Source organism: Balaenoptera ricei, chromosome 14 (genome assembly GCF_028023285.1).
Source record: "Balaenoptera ricei isolate mBalRic1 chromosome 14, mBalRic1.hap2, whole genome shotgun sequence".
NCBI lineage: Eukaryota > Metazoa > Chordata > Mammalia > Artiodactyla > Balaenopteridae > Balaenoptera > Balaenoptera ricei.
In genome coordinates, this window is record NC_082652.1 from 81,294,655 (window position 1) to 81,313,257 (window position 18,603).

At 42.8% G+C, this 18,603-nt stretch overlaps 1 protein-coding gene across 1 annotated transcript in view; it reads left to right on the forward strand.

The window, feature by feature from the left end:
- The window catches only part of PHLPP1 (PH domain and leucine rich repeat protein phosphatase 1), a 213,454-nt gene extending 195,536 nt beyond the window's left edge, over nucleotides 1–17,918 (forward strand). Inside the window, exons 14-17 of the mRNA XM_059894348.1 lie at nucleotides 2,986–3,090; nucleotides 10,379–10,573; nucleotides 13,003–13,231; nucleotides 15,767–17,918. Of these exons, the coding sequence (XP_059750331.1) occupies nucleotides 2,986–3,090; nucleotides 10,379–10,573; nucleotides 13,003–13,231; nucleotides 15,767–16,924 (1,687 nt within the window). The 3' untranslated portion in view covers nucleotides 16,925–17,918. The remainder of the gene's footprint in view (nucleotides 1–2,985; nucleotides 3,091–10,378; nucleotides 10,574–13,002; nucleotides 13,232–15,766) is intronic.
- The last annotated feature ends 685 nt before the right edge of the window (nucleotides 17,919–18,603 follow it).

Here is an 18,603-nt window from a genome sequence, read left to right on the forward strand (position 1 = left end):
ACACACTGTCTAAGGGACTTCCAGAACTAAGAATACATGGATTAGCAAAACCCGTTTGAAACCCGTTTTCATCTTTATAACGGGTAACTTTTTGAGTTTTTACAAATATGACATAATTTTATGGTAAAAATAATTATATAAAAATCTGTTAATAAATGGAAGTAGCTGTTTGGAGAAAAATAAAAGTTGAATTTTTATTGCACACCAACATAAATTCCAGCTAAATTAAAGAGTTAAATATGTAAAATGAAATAATTTTTAAAACTAAGAAGAAATCATATGGATATATTTACAAACCAGAAAAGGACTTTTTAGGCCAGAAAAGGGGGTGGGGGAAATCACAAAAGAAGTCAATATGTATAGAGTGGTTTTGATATTTATGTTATGTATATTTTTATATAAAAATACTTTTTTACATAAAAGTTTTAGATATCTATTCCAAAAGCTATCAAAGGTAAATCTAAAAGGCAAATGATAAACTGAGAAGAAACGTTGGCAAAAAATAAGAAAAATAAAAGCATTAATATTCTTAATAGAAAATGTTCTTATTGAGTCAGTAGTGATAAGTACTCACTCAAGCAGAAAATAAGTGAAGGACATTAACATTTAATAAACAAAGTATGGATAGTTACATGAAAAGATCATATTCAGCCTTATTAGTGTATCAAGGAAATATTAAATAAAATATTTAAATGATAACATTTTTCTCCCTCAAATTGGTGTTGATGGAGGGTCGTAAATCGATATAACTTTTTAAAAAAGCTTTTGGCCCTGTGTATCAAGCTTTTAAAAGTATTCATATACTTAGACCAAGGTTTTCTGTGGTAAAAATTTATTCTAAAAATTAATCAGAGATATGGTATTTATTTTAGGTACAGAGATAGTCATCAAGATATTTCTAATTAAATTTAGGATGAATATAAAATGACATGGAGAAATGTTCATGATGTAATTAGAAAAAAGATGCAAAACCATATATATAATAGAATGACCCCATTATTATATAGGCATAAGACAGTATCTGTTAAAATTCTCTACCAAAGGACATATGTTACTGGAGTGGCCAGAGCTACTACAGTGAAGCACATGTGTGCTCTCAGATTAAAAAAAAAATTGGTAACAGACAGTGAAATCATAACACTCTTAGGTAAAAACGTTACCCTCTGTTTAATATCTAGAAGGTTGTGGCTTCTTAATAACTTGGGAGAGTTTCCACATCTAATGTATTACTTGCTCTTTTAGAGGCTTGTCCTATTTGTTCTACATGAGGCAGGCTTAGGCCATATGGCAACTCTTCCGTGTGACTGAGCTCCGGCTCCCAGATTCCCTCAGACTAATTTCAAGATGTACGAGAGTTAACATCCAGGTCACTTCAGACAGCTGCTCGGTCACACTGTGTTCAGCTTGGCGGAAATGAGAGATTGCTGCTTCACTAGAAAGGATTATGGGGAAGTTTAAGGTATTTTTTTCTTTAATAATCAGGCTAGGAAATGGAATTATTTCTTTGAAGGCTCCCTGTTCTGTAAAGAGTATAAATGTCTTTAGAAAGGAGTCTTCCGTTTTTCTCCAGAACTCAGAAAGGTAGGAAAAATGTAGGGAGAACCTTAAGGTATGCCTTAAGAAACCCATTGCATTGCTTACCATTGTACGTGGATCAAATTTGGTACCAGGTCATATGGAAAGCAAACAACAGCAGACTATCTTTTTAAATACACCTTTTATTGATGGGTTTGAAAGGAGGATATATCGCCCTGCTGTAAAATGAGGTATTTGATTTTGAGGTTTTCTGTTGACACTACCTATGATTTTTATGTTTTTCAGCTTTTTTAGGATAAAGGAAAAGGTGAATGTTTTCTGGTAATTAAGAGTAGAAATTTTTCTTTAATGAAATATTTTTAAATTAAAAAGAAATTGCCACCAAATATTTCTAGAATCAAAGTGAATATTATTAGACATTGATTTACTTCTGAGTTGAATGGTTCTTAGGAAAGGTATTCAGTATTTATTATATTTTGGAGTTAATGAATGCCAACAGATAATTTAAATTCTTGGGCTCAGGACAAAATTGTTTAGGTGTTAAGAGATATACATAATTCTGTTTCTCTTGTTTAAGTAAGGGGGGAAAAAACTAGTGGCAATTTACAAATAGGGATTTATCTCACCATGTGGTAGGCGGCCTTTTAAAAACCTGCTTCACATCTGTATGACTTACTGTTTGTGAGCACTGAACGCTTTCTAGTAGGCTGGTTTTTAATGAACTGCATTTGAAGGTTTACTCTTTTAATATTTCTGTTTTGGGTCCTTTTGGACCAGTTATAGCGTATGAGAGCTGAGGTGAGATAAGAATTTGTCTCCCAGTTTATTTATATGTAGTTAATGTGTAATTTATTGAATACACCTCATTTACTTCATAATTTTATGATATTGGTCTCAGCATGGTTGTGCAGGTGAGGAAAGAATTGGAAGCTTCAGGGGATAGCAAGTCCCCAGTAATATCTGTGATATATTTGAAGGGGTGATGTGGGCAGATACTGGATTTGAGGATGAGTGTTGCAGAATTCTCTCATATGATCCAAACACAGTACAGTCGTGGCTTGGGTTTCATTCTTTTCAAATCTGGGCTTCATGTTGTGAGAAGACACCTAACTTAATAGTTAAAGTTCCTTTTCTCAGGCCAAGGTTGAGAGCTGTCCCTTTCATCCCCAGGAGAGGGTAGCCATCTAGGGGTGGTGTGTGTGTGTGTGTGTGAAAGTGCCTAATAACTGACATTTGATGCTGATAAAACTAATTTTCATGCTCTGTATATATGCCCCTTTGTTTTCATTATGATGAGTAGCTAGTTCTTGTTGCTGATAAATATTTCAGACACATTAAACACAAATGGTAAGTACAGAGTGCTTAGGTGTTTTTCATTTCTCAGGTAAAGGTAGCAATTTGCACATGTTCTGTTTTACTGATTCCTGGCCCCTCCGTTTCTCTGGTTAGTAACATCCGCTGTTTCAAGATTGATCAGCCTTCGGGAGGCGATGCATCTGGAGCCCCAGCTGTATGGAGCCATGGCTACACCGAAGCCTCGGGGGTGAAAAACAAGTAAGTGGGGTGAAACTTTGGAGTGAGAACCGCCGCCCGCCCGCCTCCCTGCTTTAGTGGGGTAGAAGCCCAGTGCTAGCACACACTCTCCCCGTGTCACATTTATTTCAGCATGTTTCCCCAGAGTGAGGCCACCTCATGACTTAGGCTGGAACATTAGGCTAAGCCCTGCTTGGCATCACATACTCTCTCTTTGTGAGGATGTTGCTAGGATACGGTGTAACTGACACATTATATCTATGTGAGACTCCAGTGTTTGGAGAAGGCAGAAGTATTGAAATGCATCCCTGCTCCTTTGAAAAGCCCCTTTATCTTTCTCTGAAGCCTGTTTACCAAGCAAAACAGGGATAGTATTAAAGGAGTAGAAGTAGCCTTGATTGTCCATATTCGAGATCCCTTATGTTATTGACAGTCACTGTTTCTGTGGAGCTGTTTTTTACAGTCTAAATTTACCTTGTCAGGAGTTTGATGTCCATTCCCTGTAATGTCAGCTGCTTGTCTTGCCATCAGGTCTCGTCCATCTTAATTTCTTTTTCTTCCCTATTTTCACCAACCTTCCCTGTCTCAGATGCAGATGTTGATTTCTTGAGAATTGTAATCCAGCTCTTCAGGCTTGGTTGCTTCTTATGAAGGGGTGCTGATAATCAGTACTAGAAAAGCAAAGGATCCTATAAATTAGAATAGTCATAATTTAATTAGCTAAGGTATAAGAACAGAAAATATTGAGAGCAGGGGAAGAACAGGAAGCGGAGGATGATCCCATAATAGCTAACAGCATTCAACCCTGGGTGCACATTAGAATCAGTCAGGTGAGGAACTTTAAAGACCATTTTCCAGCCTAGGCCCGTTAAATCAGAATGCTTTAAAATCTCCCCCAGGTGATTCTAATGTGCATCCAGGATTGAGAACCACTGACTAGCTTGAATACCCTTCATGGAAAATAAAAGGTGGAATTGTGGTTGCCATGCTGACTGCTTTTCCTTGGGTCAGAAAACAGAATGAACTCACATTGTGCGTCTGACGCATTGATCCTGTCCTCTTTCCCTGAGAGTGTGCTTTGGCATATTAGAGAAGACGTAGTCCCCATTTCAACATCTCTGTTCCATTTGCCCCCCCCAAAACAGGCAGAATAACCAGTTGTGTCTGGGCTCTGACTGCTTATTTCTATGTACTTTGTACTGTATATCATTATATTTGGGGGAGAGAGGAAGAAACTATACGTTCTTTGGAACACTCAAAGTTCCTTTTTAGAGATTTTTCTTTTTTTAGATTAAAAGATCTTCTGTCTTACTTATAAACACCAGTATGTGAAACTGCTCTCTAATTCCAGAACACTGATGTGAAATCCAAGATTGGTTTTTAAACCTCTCTGGATATTAAAATGTATTATCTACTCATGTATATTAATGAAGCAGTGACCAGTTAGGTATTTTTTCCTACATAAATCCCCCTTCCACAATTCCTTTTTAAAAAAATTTTTGCTATATTGAAGTGTAAGATAAACGGTAAGCATACAACTCTATGAATCGTCCTTAAGTGAACCAGCACCTAGATTGAAAAATAGAACATTACCAGCACCTCAGAAATCCCATGCCATCCCTGGCCCTCACTTAATTTTCCTTTGCTTTTTTACCCTTTGGTTTTGCCAGAAGAAGTTTCTCAAGAGTTTTCTTTTTGAATTGTGGATAAAGTAGATATATAAGCAAGAAGCTTGCTGCTTTGAAGGAAGGAGAGATCTGCAGTTGTCCCTGCCCCCAAATCTCAATAGACATCTATTCTCTTCTGTCCCTCCCACTTTCCCCTCTGGGTACTGGTGCTGTGTTGCCTCCCTATCAGGTCATTTCAGATCCTTTGGGAAAATCCAAGCAGGGAGCTGCAATCCTATAATTTAGGTTCTTCCTCAGACTAAAAAACAAACAGGAAGCTTCAGCGGAAAAAAAAAATCACCACTGTACTTTTAAAACACGTTATTTTTTTCATACCCCCTGCCTGATTCTTTCTAGCAAGGGGAGCCTACAGAGGAAGACAGAATTATAAGATGATTTAATATTATATAATTAAATTTTACTGTGCCACTAATTGTCATATAACTAGGGATGACTTTTTTTTTCTTTAATAAATGGAGGCAAGAATTTCAAAGTACTGAGGTAAGAGGCAGATTTCCTGGCTTTGAATCTGGGCTCTATACTTTTTTGCTATGTGACCTTGAGCAGTTACTCAGTCTCTCTTTAGCTTACTTTCCTCGTCAAAAATACTACTTGTCCTTATAGGGTTATTGTAAGGATCCACTGATTACATGCGTGAAGAACTTAGAATAACATGTGCCATATAGTAAACTCTGTTTAAATGTTAGTTATTATTATCATTAATGATAATGATTATTACTATTGTTATTTATCCCCAAACTCCTTAAGATCAGGAATTATATTTTTAGGTTCATACCGCTGTTACCTAGCCATGATACATATTAGGTGCTTAATAACTTTTTTCTTTTCATTAATTTATATACAGTAATAAGGTATAATTTATATTCAACAAAATTCACCCTGTTTAGTGTACAGCTCTGCAAGTTTTGATGAAAGAGTATCATTGTGTAATCACCATTATAATCAGATTATAGAACAGTTCCTCAAAATGCCTCCATGCCCCTCTGTTGCAAATTCTTCTCCCCACTCCCAGCCCCTGGCAACTCCTGATCTGTTTTTTGTTCCATTAGTTTTGCCTTTTCTAGAATGTCATATAAATGGAATTATACAGTATATAGCCTTCTCAGTCTAGCTTCTTTCACTTAGCATCATGCATTTTAGATTCATTTGTGATGTTGCATGTGTTAGCAGTTTGTTCCTTGTTACTGCAGAGTATTATTCCATTGCGTGACTATGTTACAGTTTGTTTATCCATACACAACTTGAAGGATAAATTATTTAGATTGTTTCTATTTTTTAGCAAATACAAATACAAATCCCATAAACATATAAACCTGCATACAGGTTTTTGGGTGAACAAATGTTGTCATTTCTCTTGGGTGCATACCTATGAGAAAGATTGCTGAGTTGTTATGGTAAGTATATATTTAATTTTATAATAAACTGCCAAACTGTTTCCCAAAGTGGCTGTACCATTTTGCATTCCCAGCAGCAATGAATGAGAGTTCTCGTTCCTCCACATTCTCACCAGTACTTGTAAGATCAGGTGGTGGCAGTGGTGGTAGTGGTTTTGATCATTCTAATAGTGATATTTCATTGTGGTTTTAATGTTTATTTCCCTAGTGACTAATGATTGTTGATCATCTTTTCACATGCTTATCATCCATACCTATATCTTCTTTGGTGAGAATGTAATCTTTCACAATTAAATATGATGTTAAAAGTGTTTTTGTAGACTTCCTTTATCAAGTTAAGACAATTCGCTTCTATTCCTAGTTTGCTAAGAGTTTTTATAATGTGTATCAGATTTTGTCATAGGCTTTTTCTGCATCAGTTGAGATGATCATATTTTTTCTTTCTTAGTCTGTTGATGTAGTGAATTACATTGATTTTAAAATGTCGAATCAGCCTTGCATTTTCAGGAAAAATTCCCCATGGTCATGATGTATTACCCTTTTTTATATGCTGCTGGATTCAGTTTTCTGGTAATTTGTTGAGCATGTCTGTATTCACAGATTAGCCTGTAGTTTTCCTTTCTTGTGGTGTCTATGTCTGGTTTTGGTATCAGGGTGATGCTGGCCTCATAGAATGAGTTGAGGAGTATTTCCTCTTCTTCAGTTTTCTGGAAGAGTTTGGAATTTATATTATTTCTTCCTTAAATTAGCATTTACTAATAAATCCCATCTGGGCCTGGAATTTTCTTTGGTTTATAACTAAACATACAATTTCTTTAATATAGGATTATCTCTTTCTTCTTGAATGAACTTTGGTAATTTATGTCTTTCAGAGAATTTATGCATTTTCATCTAGTTTTCAAATTTATTGGTGTAAACTTGATCATAATATTCCATTATTCTCCTTTTAATGTGTATAGGATCTGTAGTGATGATGTCTCTCCCCTCTCTCATTCCTGATATATTTGTCATTTGTCTGTTTATCCTGATCAAATTGGTTTGAGTTTTATCAGTTTTATTAATATTCTCAAAGAACCAGCTTTTGGTTTCATTGATTTTCCTGTTGTTTTCTGTTTTCTATTTCATTGACTTCTGCTTTTATTTTTACTATTTCCTTTCTGCTTGCTTTGGGTTTGTTTTGCTCTTAATTTTTTAGCTTCTTAAGGTAGAAGTTTAGGTCATTGATTTGGGCTTAAGGTATTAATATTCTATGCATTTAGAGCTATAAATTTCCTTCTAAGCAATTTTTCCAATATGGTTGGAGGTCATACTCTGAATCAGTTGAATCCTTTAAATTTACTGAGACATTTTCTGGACCAGAATATAGTTTATCTTGGTAAATACTCTGTGTGCATTTGGAAAAAATCTTGGGTAGGGTATCATTTAGATCAAGTTGGTTGATAATGTTGTTCAAGTCTTAAATATCCTTACTGATTTTCTGTCTACTTTTCCATCAGTGACTGAGAGGCTATAACTATAGTTTTATCTGTTTCTCCTTGTAGTTCTCTCAGTTTTTGCTTCATGTATTTCCAAGCTCTGTTATTAGGTGCATAAACATTTAGAATGTTATAGCATTGTGATGAACTGACCCCTTTAACATTATGAAATGACTCTTTGTTTCTGTAATATTCTTTGTGCTGAAATATATTTTGTCTGATATTAATGTAGCTATTCCAGCTTTCTTTTGATTAGTGTTTAGCATAGTTGACCCTTGAACAACACGGGGGTCAAAAAACACAGTCAAAAGTCCACACGTAACTTTACATTCAGCCCTTTGTATCCGAGGTTCCACGTCCGCAGATTTAACCAACCACAGATTGTGTAGTACTGTAGTAGTATTTAGAGGAAAAAAATCAGCATATAAGTGGACCTGCACAGCTTAAACCCATATTGTTCAAGGGTCCACTGTATATCATTTTTTATCCTTTTGCTTTTAAGCTATTTGTCTCTTTATTTTATTTATTTTTTTAATAAATCTAGATTTTTTTTTTTAGTAAGTGTATTTCATTTATTTATTTGTTTGTTTATTTATTTATTTAGGCTGTGTTGTGTCTTCGTTGCTGCATGGGCTTTCTCTAGTTGCAGTGAGCGGGGGCTACTCTTTGTTGCGGTACGTGGGTTTCTCATTGCGGTGGCTTCTCTTGTTGCAGAGCTTGGGCTCTAGAGCGCAGGCTCAGTAGTTGTGGCGCACGGGCTTAGTTGCTCCATGGCATGTGGGATCTTCCCAGACCAGGGATCGAACCCATGTCCCCTGCATTGGCAGGCAGATTCTTAACCACTGTGCCACCAGGGAAGCCCCTGTCTCTTTATATTTAAAGTGTATTTCTTACAGGCAGTATTTAGTTAAATCTTGCTTTTTTATATAATCTGACTTTCTGTCTTTTTGGGTGGTGTTTAGACCATTTTTATATTTAATGAAGTTATTGATATGGTTAGGTTTAAATCTGCCAATTTACTAGTATTTGTTTTCTGCTTGTCTCATCTGTTCTTGATTCTCTCTTTCTCTTTTTCTTCATTCTTTCGGATTGAATATTTCTTATTCCATTTTATCTCCTTTATTCTTATTAGTTCTACTTGTGTGTGTGTGGTTTGTTTAGGGTTTATAGCATAACCTTTACCTTATTAATTAATAAGGTTTACCTTCAAGTAATATATCATTTCACATATATTATAAGAACCTTACATTGTGTACTTCCATTTCCCCTCTCCTAGTCTTTGTGCTCTTGTTGTCATATGTTTTACTTCTACTTTTGTTGTAAACCCCAGGATACATTGTTAAAATTTTTACTTTAAACAGTTATTCTAAAGTAGTGTTTCTCCACTTCAGTATTATTGACATTTTGAGCCAGATAATTCTTTGTTGTTGTGGGGCAGGGGAAGGAGGGGGGTGCCCTGTGCATCGTAGGATATTTAGCAGCACCCCTGGCCTCTACCCACTAAATGCCAATATTACCACCACTCACAATCGTTACAAGCCAAAATGTCTCCTGGGGGCAAAATGTCCCCCGTTGAGAACCACTGTTCTAAAGTGATTTTTAAAATAAGAAAAAGAAAATGTTTATATTTACTCACCTATTTGTCATTTCCAATACACTTCATTCTTTTATGTAGATCCAGATTTCCATCTGGTAGTATCATTTTCTTCTGTTTCATGTAGTTCCTTTTACATTTCTTGTAGTGGTTGTCTTTTATTTGTGCGTCTGAAAATGTCTTTTTTGCACCTTTACTTTTGAAAGCTGTTTTCACTGGTTTAGAAATCCAGGTTGACAGTTTCTTCCCATAAGTACTTTAAAGATGTTGCTCCGCTGTCTCCTGCACTGTTTCTGATGAGAACTCTGCTGTCATCCGTCCTTTGTTCCTCTGTAGGATATGTTGTTCTCAACTCCCCAAACCCCGCCTTTATCCCTGGTTTTCAGCAATTTGATTTTGATGTGCCTCAGTTAAGTTTTTTTACATGCTTTTACTTACTGTTTGTTGAGCTTCTTGTATCTGTAGGTTATAGTTTTCATCAGATTTGAAATATTTCCATCCATTGATTCTTCAAAACTTTTTTCTATCTGTCTCTCTTCTCTTTTGAAGACTCCAATCCCCTGTGTGATGGGCTGCTTGAAGTCATCTCACCACTTACTGATGCCCTGGCTTTCAATTTTTCTCCTAGTCTTTTATTCATTTTGGACAATTTATGGGACACAGTTACATTACTTGGAAACAGTCTGATTAAGTGGAGAGACTCTGCAGGCCTCTAGAGCGCCCTGTGCGGCTCTCCTCCCACCAGTATATACTTTTCCTGTACTTTTCCTAGTGTTTTAGTTGTTACTCCATTTTTGCTCCATGTGGAAGTTCTCCTTGATAAATGTTTTGTGAATGAATGTGAACATATGCATTCATAATCTGGTGTTATTTCCCATGCCTCCTACTGTCTTTCTTTCACTAGTATTTAAAAATAAAATCATCAGAAGAGAAGAGTGGGGGAAAGCCATGAAGCATAAATATGTGCTTATCATTTTTCTTCACTCACAGAAATTAGTTGATACAAATTAGCTGGGGTTAGTTTACCTATTCTTAATCTATGTGGAGTCAAGAAGAAAGGGACAAGACTGGATTAAGCAAATCTGAAAAAAACTCCGTTGGTTTGGGCATGGAGAAGAATGATGAGTCAACTTAGCACAAAGCATTCTTGCTTTGCAGGTTGTGTGTTGCAGCCCTGTCGGTGAATAACTTCCGTGACAACCGGGAGGCCCTGTATGGTGTATTTGATGGAGACCGGAACGTGGAGGTGCCCTACCTTCTCCAGTGTACCATGAGTGACATTTTGGCGGAAGAGCTGCAGAAAACAAAAAACGAAGAAGAATACATGGTCAATACGTTCATTGTTATGCAAAGGTAAAAACTTAGAGCACCTGCCCTGTGTTTTCTTGCTCTTCTTTGAGTGTTTGCCATCTGGTTAGAAAAACAGGTGTCCAGTCATCTCAAAGCCTGTTGTTGGATATGCGTGATTCAAGATGCATTCAGGCGATTTGGTTTTGCCCAAGTATCCGGGCTGGACTGTGTTCCGTTTGAGACACACTGATGTTCAGACAACTTTGTTGGAGGCCGAGTCAGTGACAGGAATTCAGTTTCTCCCAGAACCGGTCTCATAGGCCCGTCGTGATTCCATTTTTTCACCAGATCGTTTATGACACACTCCCCTCACCCCAAATCATGTGAGCGCCAGACACTCTTTAGACCTTCTGGCGTGTGGACTGCTCTTTGAAATGGACTGTTTCCATCTCGGTTTGTTCCCCCTTATGAAACACTGTCACTGATTCAAGAAGTGCCAACCTTCGAGAACTTGAGATGGTCAAATTTTAGGCCAGGAGTTAAATCATTCTTCATATATTGTTTTTCCCCCTTTATTAAATGTTCAGTGTTACTAGTAGAATCCTAGGCCATTCCCTAGAGCTTTTGGTCACCGTGGAAGTTGTGGAATGTTGTTTCTAACTATGAGGGCTGCATGTTATGAGCATTCCCACATTCGAAGAATTGCTCGCTCTTTTGTCACTTTAAAGGCTTTGTAGGTTGTAAAGGAACTGCCTATTAATATTGTACTGCAAACAGTTGCTCTTGTGGGACCAGGAAGTGGAGAGTGCTCTAAAGGTCATGGGAACAATGACTATCTTTTCTCTTTCTCTCCCTTTTCCCTGCCTTGATAATCTGCCAGAGGAAGTATCTTTGCAACAGGAGTAGAAAAAGTGTCTGCTAAGGAATGCTGGCCCAGAGAAGCCTTGAAAGTTCCCCTCAGTCATGAATACTCTTGAAGAGCTCATTAGAGGCAAGCCCAGTGGGGTTCTTTGCTGCTCGACTCACCTGTCTTTCAGATTCTCTAGTGGGCGTGTGCAGTTAATAATTGATGCTGATAACAGCTAATATTTAGTGAGCCCTTAATATATACCAGTCATTGTTCTAAATACCTTAATGCCATAAGGTATAAGACAGGGACATCTATCTACTTTGCTGTTTTGACCACCATCTTGTTTTAGGAAAAAAGCCAACACATTTCATATATACAGACACACGTAACACACACACACACCCTTCACACACTCCTAAGCGGTCTACTTTTTATAGACCCTCAAACACTGGATGAGAATTAAGAACTTAAGAGCCTCAGACTCTGATTACTAGCTGTACTTCTCACAAATACCATCCTAATTCTGGCTTTGCTGGGAGGAATCATTGTGCCTTTGACAGGAAGAAAGCAGTGCTGCCTTGGCAGGGCCTAAAGTCCAGTCTGGTCGTAGATGTGCAGAAGTTGGAGTTTAGAGACCCAGATTGTCAGCCCATCTCTAGGTCATTTGCTTGCCTCTTACTTTCCCTGTTGGTTAACAGGATGTGGGGTGTGTGGTGATCTTTTCAGCCCTCAGGAGAACTGTATGTTCTCTGTGCCTGACATCCTAATTTATGTGAACAGGCCGCCCTGGTTTCCATCGCTAGTGGTGCCCCTTGCCTACCCTAGACAGGCTCTGCCTTTGTAAACGGGGGCGTCTGTCCACCTTAACCTTCTGTACCACCCAGGATCTGTCTGGGAGGCACTGCCATCTGTGGGGCTTCTGAGAAGAGTTCTTACCTCCTTTTGATTGTTAGAACTTGCAGGTGTCTTGTGTATTCAATACGTGTATGGACTGCTGGTGAATAAAAGCACTTTGGAGCTTCATTACTAGAATGTCCTTTCTGTGAATATTCTAGAATAGACATCACTCATCTAGAAAGTCTGCACTGTATAGGACAAGAACATGAATGGTGCAGTACTTGAAAGCATGTCCCAGCAAACATCCTAATAAAGAGAGAGGGTGGTCAGGTAATTCTGAAGTGTCAGTGGGTGTAGTGTGTTCACACCTGCTCCTGTTAAGTGGTCACTCCGGCTGTCCTCTCTCGGGAGCAGAGGGGATTTAGAGAGGGGGATGAAGAGAGAAGCGGTCATTCCCGCTGTCTTTGGGGCACGCCGATACGGGAGTGGCAGGCTGGATGCAGCAGGATGAGGGCTCCTTTATTCCACAGCAGCTCCTTGGGTCTTTCGTGGTGAAGTGACACCTGCCCCAGTTGTGAGCAGACACCTCTCCGTGTGTGTGTGTGTGTGTGTGTGTCTGTGTGTGTCAGTGTGTGTCAGATTCCACAGGCTCTTTTCCTGAGTTGAGCAGTGCCTGCGTTGGTGAAAGAGGCCTGGTGGAGCCCCAAGTTCTGTTTTTCCTCCTAGCCCCGTCCAGTGGTACAGTCTGGCAAAACTACATGTGACGGGTGTGTGTGGGTTTTTACCCCGTCTCTTCGTTTTCCAGGAAGCTTGGAACTGCTGGACAGAAACTTGGAGGTGCTGCTGTCCTTTGTCATATCAAGCATGACCCTGTGGACCCAGGAGGACCCTTCACCTTGACCTCTGCTAACGTGGGCAAGTGCCAAACGGTTCTCTGTCGGAATGGGAAGCCGCTGCCTCTGTCCAGATCATATGTTATGAGCTGTGAGGAAGAACTGAAGAGAATCAAACGGCACAAGGCCATTATCACGGAGGTGAGGAAGAGGGATTTTCCTCAGGATGGGGGAGGACAGGGCCAGGGTCGTGGCAGAATCAGCCAGGGAGCATTTCCCGCCAAAGAACATTCTTTAAACATTGACGTTAAAATTCCAAATCCGTAGTATCGTAGAGCAAACTCTGTGTGTGATATGTCTGAAGACATTATAATATACAGAGTAATAAAATAGTTACCGACGGCCTCTCCGCACCGAGGGCTGTGCCGTGATACCATCTCATCCTCACAGCCGCTCTTCGGAGGCACTTCGGCGGGGGCTGAAGCCCCCAGCCCTGAAGTCACGCCGCTGGTCCTCCTGTCCTAGATCTGCTGCTTGCGGGCTACGACCTTTAAACCTGAAGCCTCAGACTCCTCCTCCGTAAAGTGGGCATGGCAGCGTATCTGTCCTGTCTTACGAGGCTCGTGTGCGTATCAGTGTAAATGTAACTAGTAGTGACTTTGGTTCATGCCTCCTGCTCCACTTGAGTAAGGCAGTGAGTGGTTCTCCGCCAGGGGCCGTTTCCCCCCGGCAGGACACTTGCTAACGTCCGAGGACACTGTTGTTGCCACAACAGAAATGCTTGGGGCACGCAGCAGGGAGAAGCTAGGGAGGCCGCTAGGCACGCTACAGTGCGCGGGACAGCCCCACAGCAAAGACTGATTCGGCCCAAAATGTCAGGAGCGCCGCTGTTGAGAGACACTGGTGTCAGTCTTCGTTACAGAAGATTCCCTGTAGCGCAGCTCCCAGAATGGGCTGGAGGAACTGTGCCCCACTCACTAGCTCATCCTACAGTGTGGGTCACCTGCTGCGCTCCGGAAACGCGATGTGGGCTACAGGCGGGATCCCCGGAGACACACGTCTGCCCCCAGGAGGCGTCCAGTCGTGTGGACGAAAGCCCTGGAGGCATGTGTGGCTCAGGTAGACGGTGGTGAGCGTTTGCAGCTCGGTAGAGAAGGACTTTGACTCCCGGCAGGCTGTGACAAGGGCCGTGGGAAAGATGCAGACGGGATCCACCACGCGGGGCTGGCAGGGGAGGCCGCGCGCAGAATGTACTTCCCTGCTTGTTCTGAGAGCAGAGAGGATTCAAATGGACGCTAGACAGTCTCAGATGGGATTGAATGACACTATTAAACGTATTGAATTAAATGTTCAGCATTACACGATGCAAAGATTAACCATTTCTGCTACATAAATGCGTCACAGTTGGTGCTTCAGAGGTTTCTCCTGCTTTCTCTGCCTCCCTCTTCCTCGCTTTGTCTGTATCGCTGTGTTGGTTTTTTTAATTTCCCTGCCTTGAGGTATGCCCCCCCCACACACACACACACAGACAAAATCATTGATTCTGATGTGGTGAGATCTTAAAGGGTTGGGCAGAACAGCGAGGGTAATTTTTGACAAATTCCACATTTTGGGGAAGAACAAATATATTAGGAGAATTAAGAGCTGAAAATTGTGCTTGAAGCCCCGCTTTAGTAATTTTACTTCGAATTGTGCTGCCTGCTTGTATGCGTGGTGGGATTGTCTGCCGAGCTGGGGGGGCGCACTTCCCAAATGAAGGAACGTGGTAGGGTTGGGAAGGGAGCGGGTATTCTCCGGAAGAAACACTTGCTTCGAGGGAGATGGTTAGACCATCACTATTCCCTCATCCCAGACACACATAAAAGTTGTCCTAATGGAGCCTCCTCTGGAAAAGGTGTTAAAAATAGGGGCATGTAGAGGCACGTCCTAGACCCGAGAACCTCAAACTTGAAGAATAAAGAATAGAGCAGGTACACCCTGGGGTTATCTCCCCTCCTCTCCTCCAGCTTCAGAGTAAAGGCTTTTTATTGGCAAGTGGTCTGAAACTTTGGTTTGTGGTTTAAGTGGCGTGAACTCGGCTGGACTGAAGCAGGAGGCTTTGTCGTCTCCATTTGCTGCCAGGAAAGCGAGTTCAGGCAAGCGGTAGGAGCTGGCACTTCTCCTTAAGCATCTACCTCTCCAAATGCGATCAGTCGTACCCAGCTAGTCACCCCAAGATATTCCCACCAATTGTTTTTAACCTTCTTACGTTTAAAACAGAGCCTCTCCCCTCACTTCTGGACCTTCAGACATTCCCGCCCCCGATGGTTGATGTGCTTTGGGGAGTGACCTAAGATTCCGGGCGTTATCTGGAACGCACCTGCCTCGGGGGGCTGCTCGGCACTGGCTCATTCAGCCAGGCTCTTCCTCTCGGGACCCCCGTGGGTTCCAGGAGGCGCTAATCAGCCATGTTGCTGTGTCAGATGATGGTCTGCTTTGGAGATAGACGGGTCCCAATAAAGAGAGTAACTGAGATACTTTCCATTTGTCCCTCCTGCTTCTTACCTGCCCCGGGCTTCTGCCCCAGGGTTCTGATGACAGGTGGGCAAGAACCACTCCCAGGAGGGTGGGCAGCCCCTTCCCCTGTGGACCGCGTGTCACGCTCCGGTGGTCCCCCAGGCAGGAGGCCCCAGGGAAGCCACACGTCGCCCCGCGTGCTCCGTGGTAACGTCTGTTTGGAAACCCCTCTTCTTCCAGGATGGCAAAGTGAACGGAGTGACCGAGTCCACGCGCATCCTGGGCTACACGTTCCTGCACCCCAGCGTGGTGCCCCGCCCCCACGTGCAGTCCGTGGCCCTGACCCCGCAGGACGAGTTCTTCATCCTGGGCAGCAAGGGCCTGTGGGACAGCCTGTCCGTCGAGGAGGCCGTGGGGGCCGTGCGCAACGTCCCCGACGCCCTGGCCGCCGCCAAGAAGCTGTGCACGCTGGCGCAGAGCTACGGCTGCCGCGAGAGCGTCAGCGCCGTGGTGGTGCAGCTCAGCGTCCCCGAGGACAGCTTCTGCTGCTGCGAGCTCGGCGCCGGCGGGCCCGTGCCGCCGCCCAGCCCCGGCACCTTCCCGCCCTCCGTCAGCATGGTCATCAAGGAGCGGCCCGCCGACGGGCTGGGCGTGCCGTCGTCCAGCAGCGGCCTGGCCTCGGAGATGAGCAGCGAGCTGTCCACGTCCGAGATGAGCAGCGAGGTGGGGTCCACGGCCTCGGACGAGCCCCCGCCGGGCGCCCTGAGCGAGAGCAGCCCCGCCTGCCCCAGCGAGCCGCGCTGCTCGCTGCACCCCGCCTGCCCGTCCAGCTCCTTCCAGCGCCAGCTGTCCAGCGCCACCTTCTCCAGCGCCTTCTCCGACAACGGCCTCGACAGCGATGACGAAGAGCCCATCGAGGGCGTCTTCACCAACGGCAGCCGGGTGGAGGTGGAGGTGGACATCCACTGCGGCCGCGCCAAGGAGGAGGGGAGGCAGCAGCCCCTGCTGCAGCTGCCGGCCGAGGCCAGCGACGAGGGCATCGTCATCAGCGCCAACGAGGACGAGCCGGCCCTGCCCCGCAGGGCGGACTGTGCCGCCGTGGGGACCATGGGGCGCCGGCGGGCTAACGGCTCCGTGGCGCCCCAGGAACGGAGCCACAACGTGATAGAGGTGGCCACGGACGCGCCTCTCCGCAAGCCGGGGGGCTATTTTGCAGCCCCGGCTCAGCCGGATCCTGATGATCAGTTCATCATTCCCCCGGAGCTGGAGGAGGAGGTCAAAGAGATCATGAAACACCAGCAGCCGCCGCCGCCGCCGCCCTCACAGCTCCACGTGCAGCCGCCGCCGCGGCAGTGCCCGGTGGACCAGCTGCCGGACTCCTGTGACACACCGCTATGACCCACCGCGCGCTGCTTCAAAATAAACTAACCAACAAAGGCTGAGTTGCCAGAGCCTCCCGGGCTCCCATTAAACCAGGGGTTTACTCCACGCCCTTCTCCCAGACGCTTTCCCAGCCTGTCTTTGCAGCCAGTCTATAGGGTCCCCTTCTGTTGGTCAGTTTTTAAAAAATAATTACCACTTTTCTTCTCGTGATGCTGTACCAATATGATTTAAATTTGTTAACTTCTTCCCCTAACATATCAGATGTGTAAAGACAAAGAACAAAAGGTTTAATATATTACAGAGAAACAGTTAATGTAATACTTTTTAAAGTGGCTTTGTGTTTTGTTTGTCTGGAAGGCAGGGCAGGTTGCCAGTGCTAAATGATTTAATAATACTGTAATTCTGTATTTCTTTGCGGGAGGCGGGGGGAAGCCTTTTTTTTTTTTGTCTTGAAAATGATAGACATTTGTAGAATATGGAGACTAACTCCTAGGAGTTGCTTTACTCTGTCAGGTGACCTAAGTCACTGGGATTCACTAATTTTCTCTGAGAGAACAGTTGATTGAAAAATTTCTATTGTAAATAGCTCAGTGTTGTACAGTGATGCTTCACATGTTTTGTAGTTTTGGCATAAGGGACTAAACAACTGACTTCCCTCCCCTCCCCCTCTGACACACCTTCCCGCCCACACACCCCCCCTCCCCCCACCTTTTTAATTCACTGAATGATGAGCCTGAGCGTTGCTAAGAGCATTGCTGTTCAAATAAGGTGGACCTTAGGCCACTGGAAACGAACCTGCACCCGAGGGGCCTCAGACCCTTTTTCTTCCTCTCCTGTTCCCACCCAGCCTCTTTTGCAGACACTTTTTAATTGTGTTCCTTAATGCTGCCACAATCAGCATGATTGTATAGAATTCAGTTAGATCATTTACATACCAAGAGTTATATTAAAGCAGAATGCACAAATGAACATGTCATTTTTGTTATAATAAATATAAAATTTACAAGTATTGGACCCATCTGCTTTTGTCTTAAGAGCCAGATGTGTCTTGCAGATGATGACACCCAGCTTGGGTTTGGAATGAATGCATGTAACTTTGGGGTCATCAGATATTTCCGACTTTGATTTTTTTTTGAAGGGAAAATACCCAACAGGTTAACCTACATTGAACGAACGTAGTGAAATCAACCCTGTGGTTAACAATACGCGTAGCTGGTCTCACAGCCTTTCTGTTTCTTCTTGTTATTGTGTCGGGTAGATGGTAAAAGGGGAATAGATGAGGTTGCATAGAGGAGATCCCTGGAAAACTCCCAGAAAACCAAATTGGTTTCCAGTTCTCTCAAGGCCCCCTCAGTCACCTGAACATGTTAATAGATCTTTTTATAAAAATTGGAGTATAGTTGATTAACAATGTACACCGGAGCTGGTTGCCTCGCTCTCTACCCCTAGCAGAAATAATGTCAGTGCAGTGGGGTCCACTAGGAAATCCCGTATTCCTAGCTGACTTACTGGCCCCATTTACAGATTCTAGTGCCCCACCCCTCCCCGCCAACCCTGCATCTTGTGAACCATGTTTTGGAGATGCTGCAGGTCTTCTCTCTTGTCTCATGTGGACCAGCTTCCCAGGTAGAATGGTTTTCCTTCTTCAGATCTGCCCTCCAGTGGTACCTGGCTGGTTCAGTGACAGGACATGG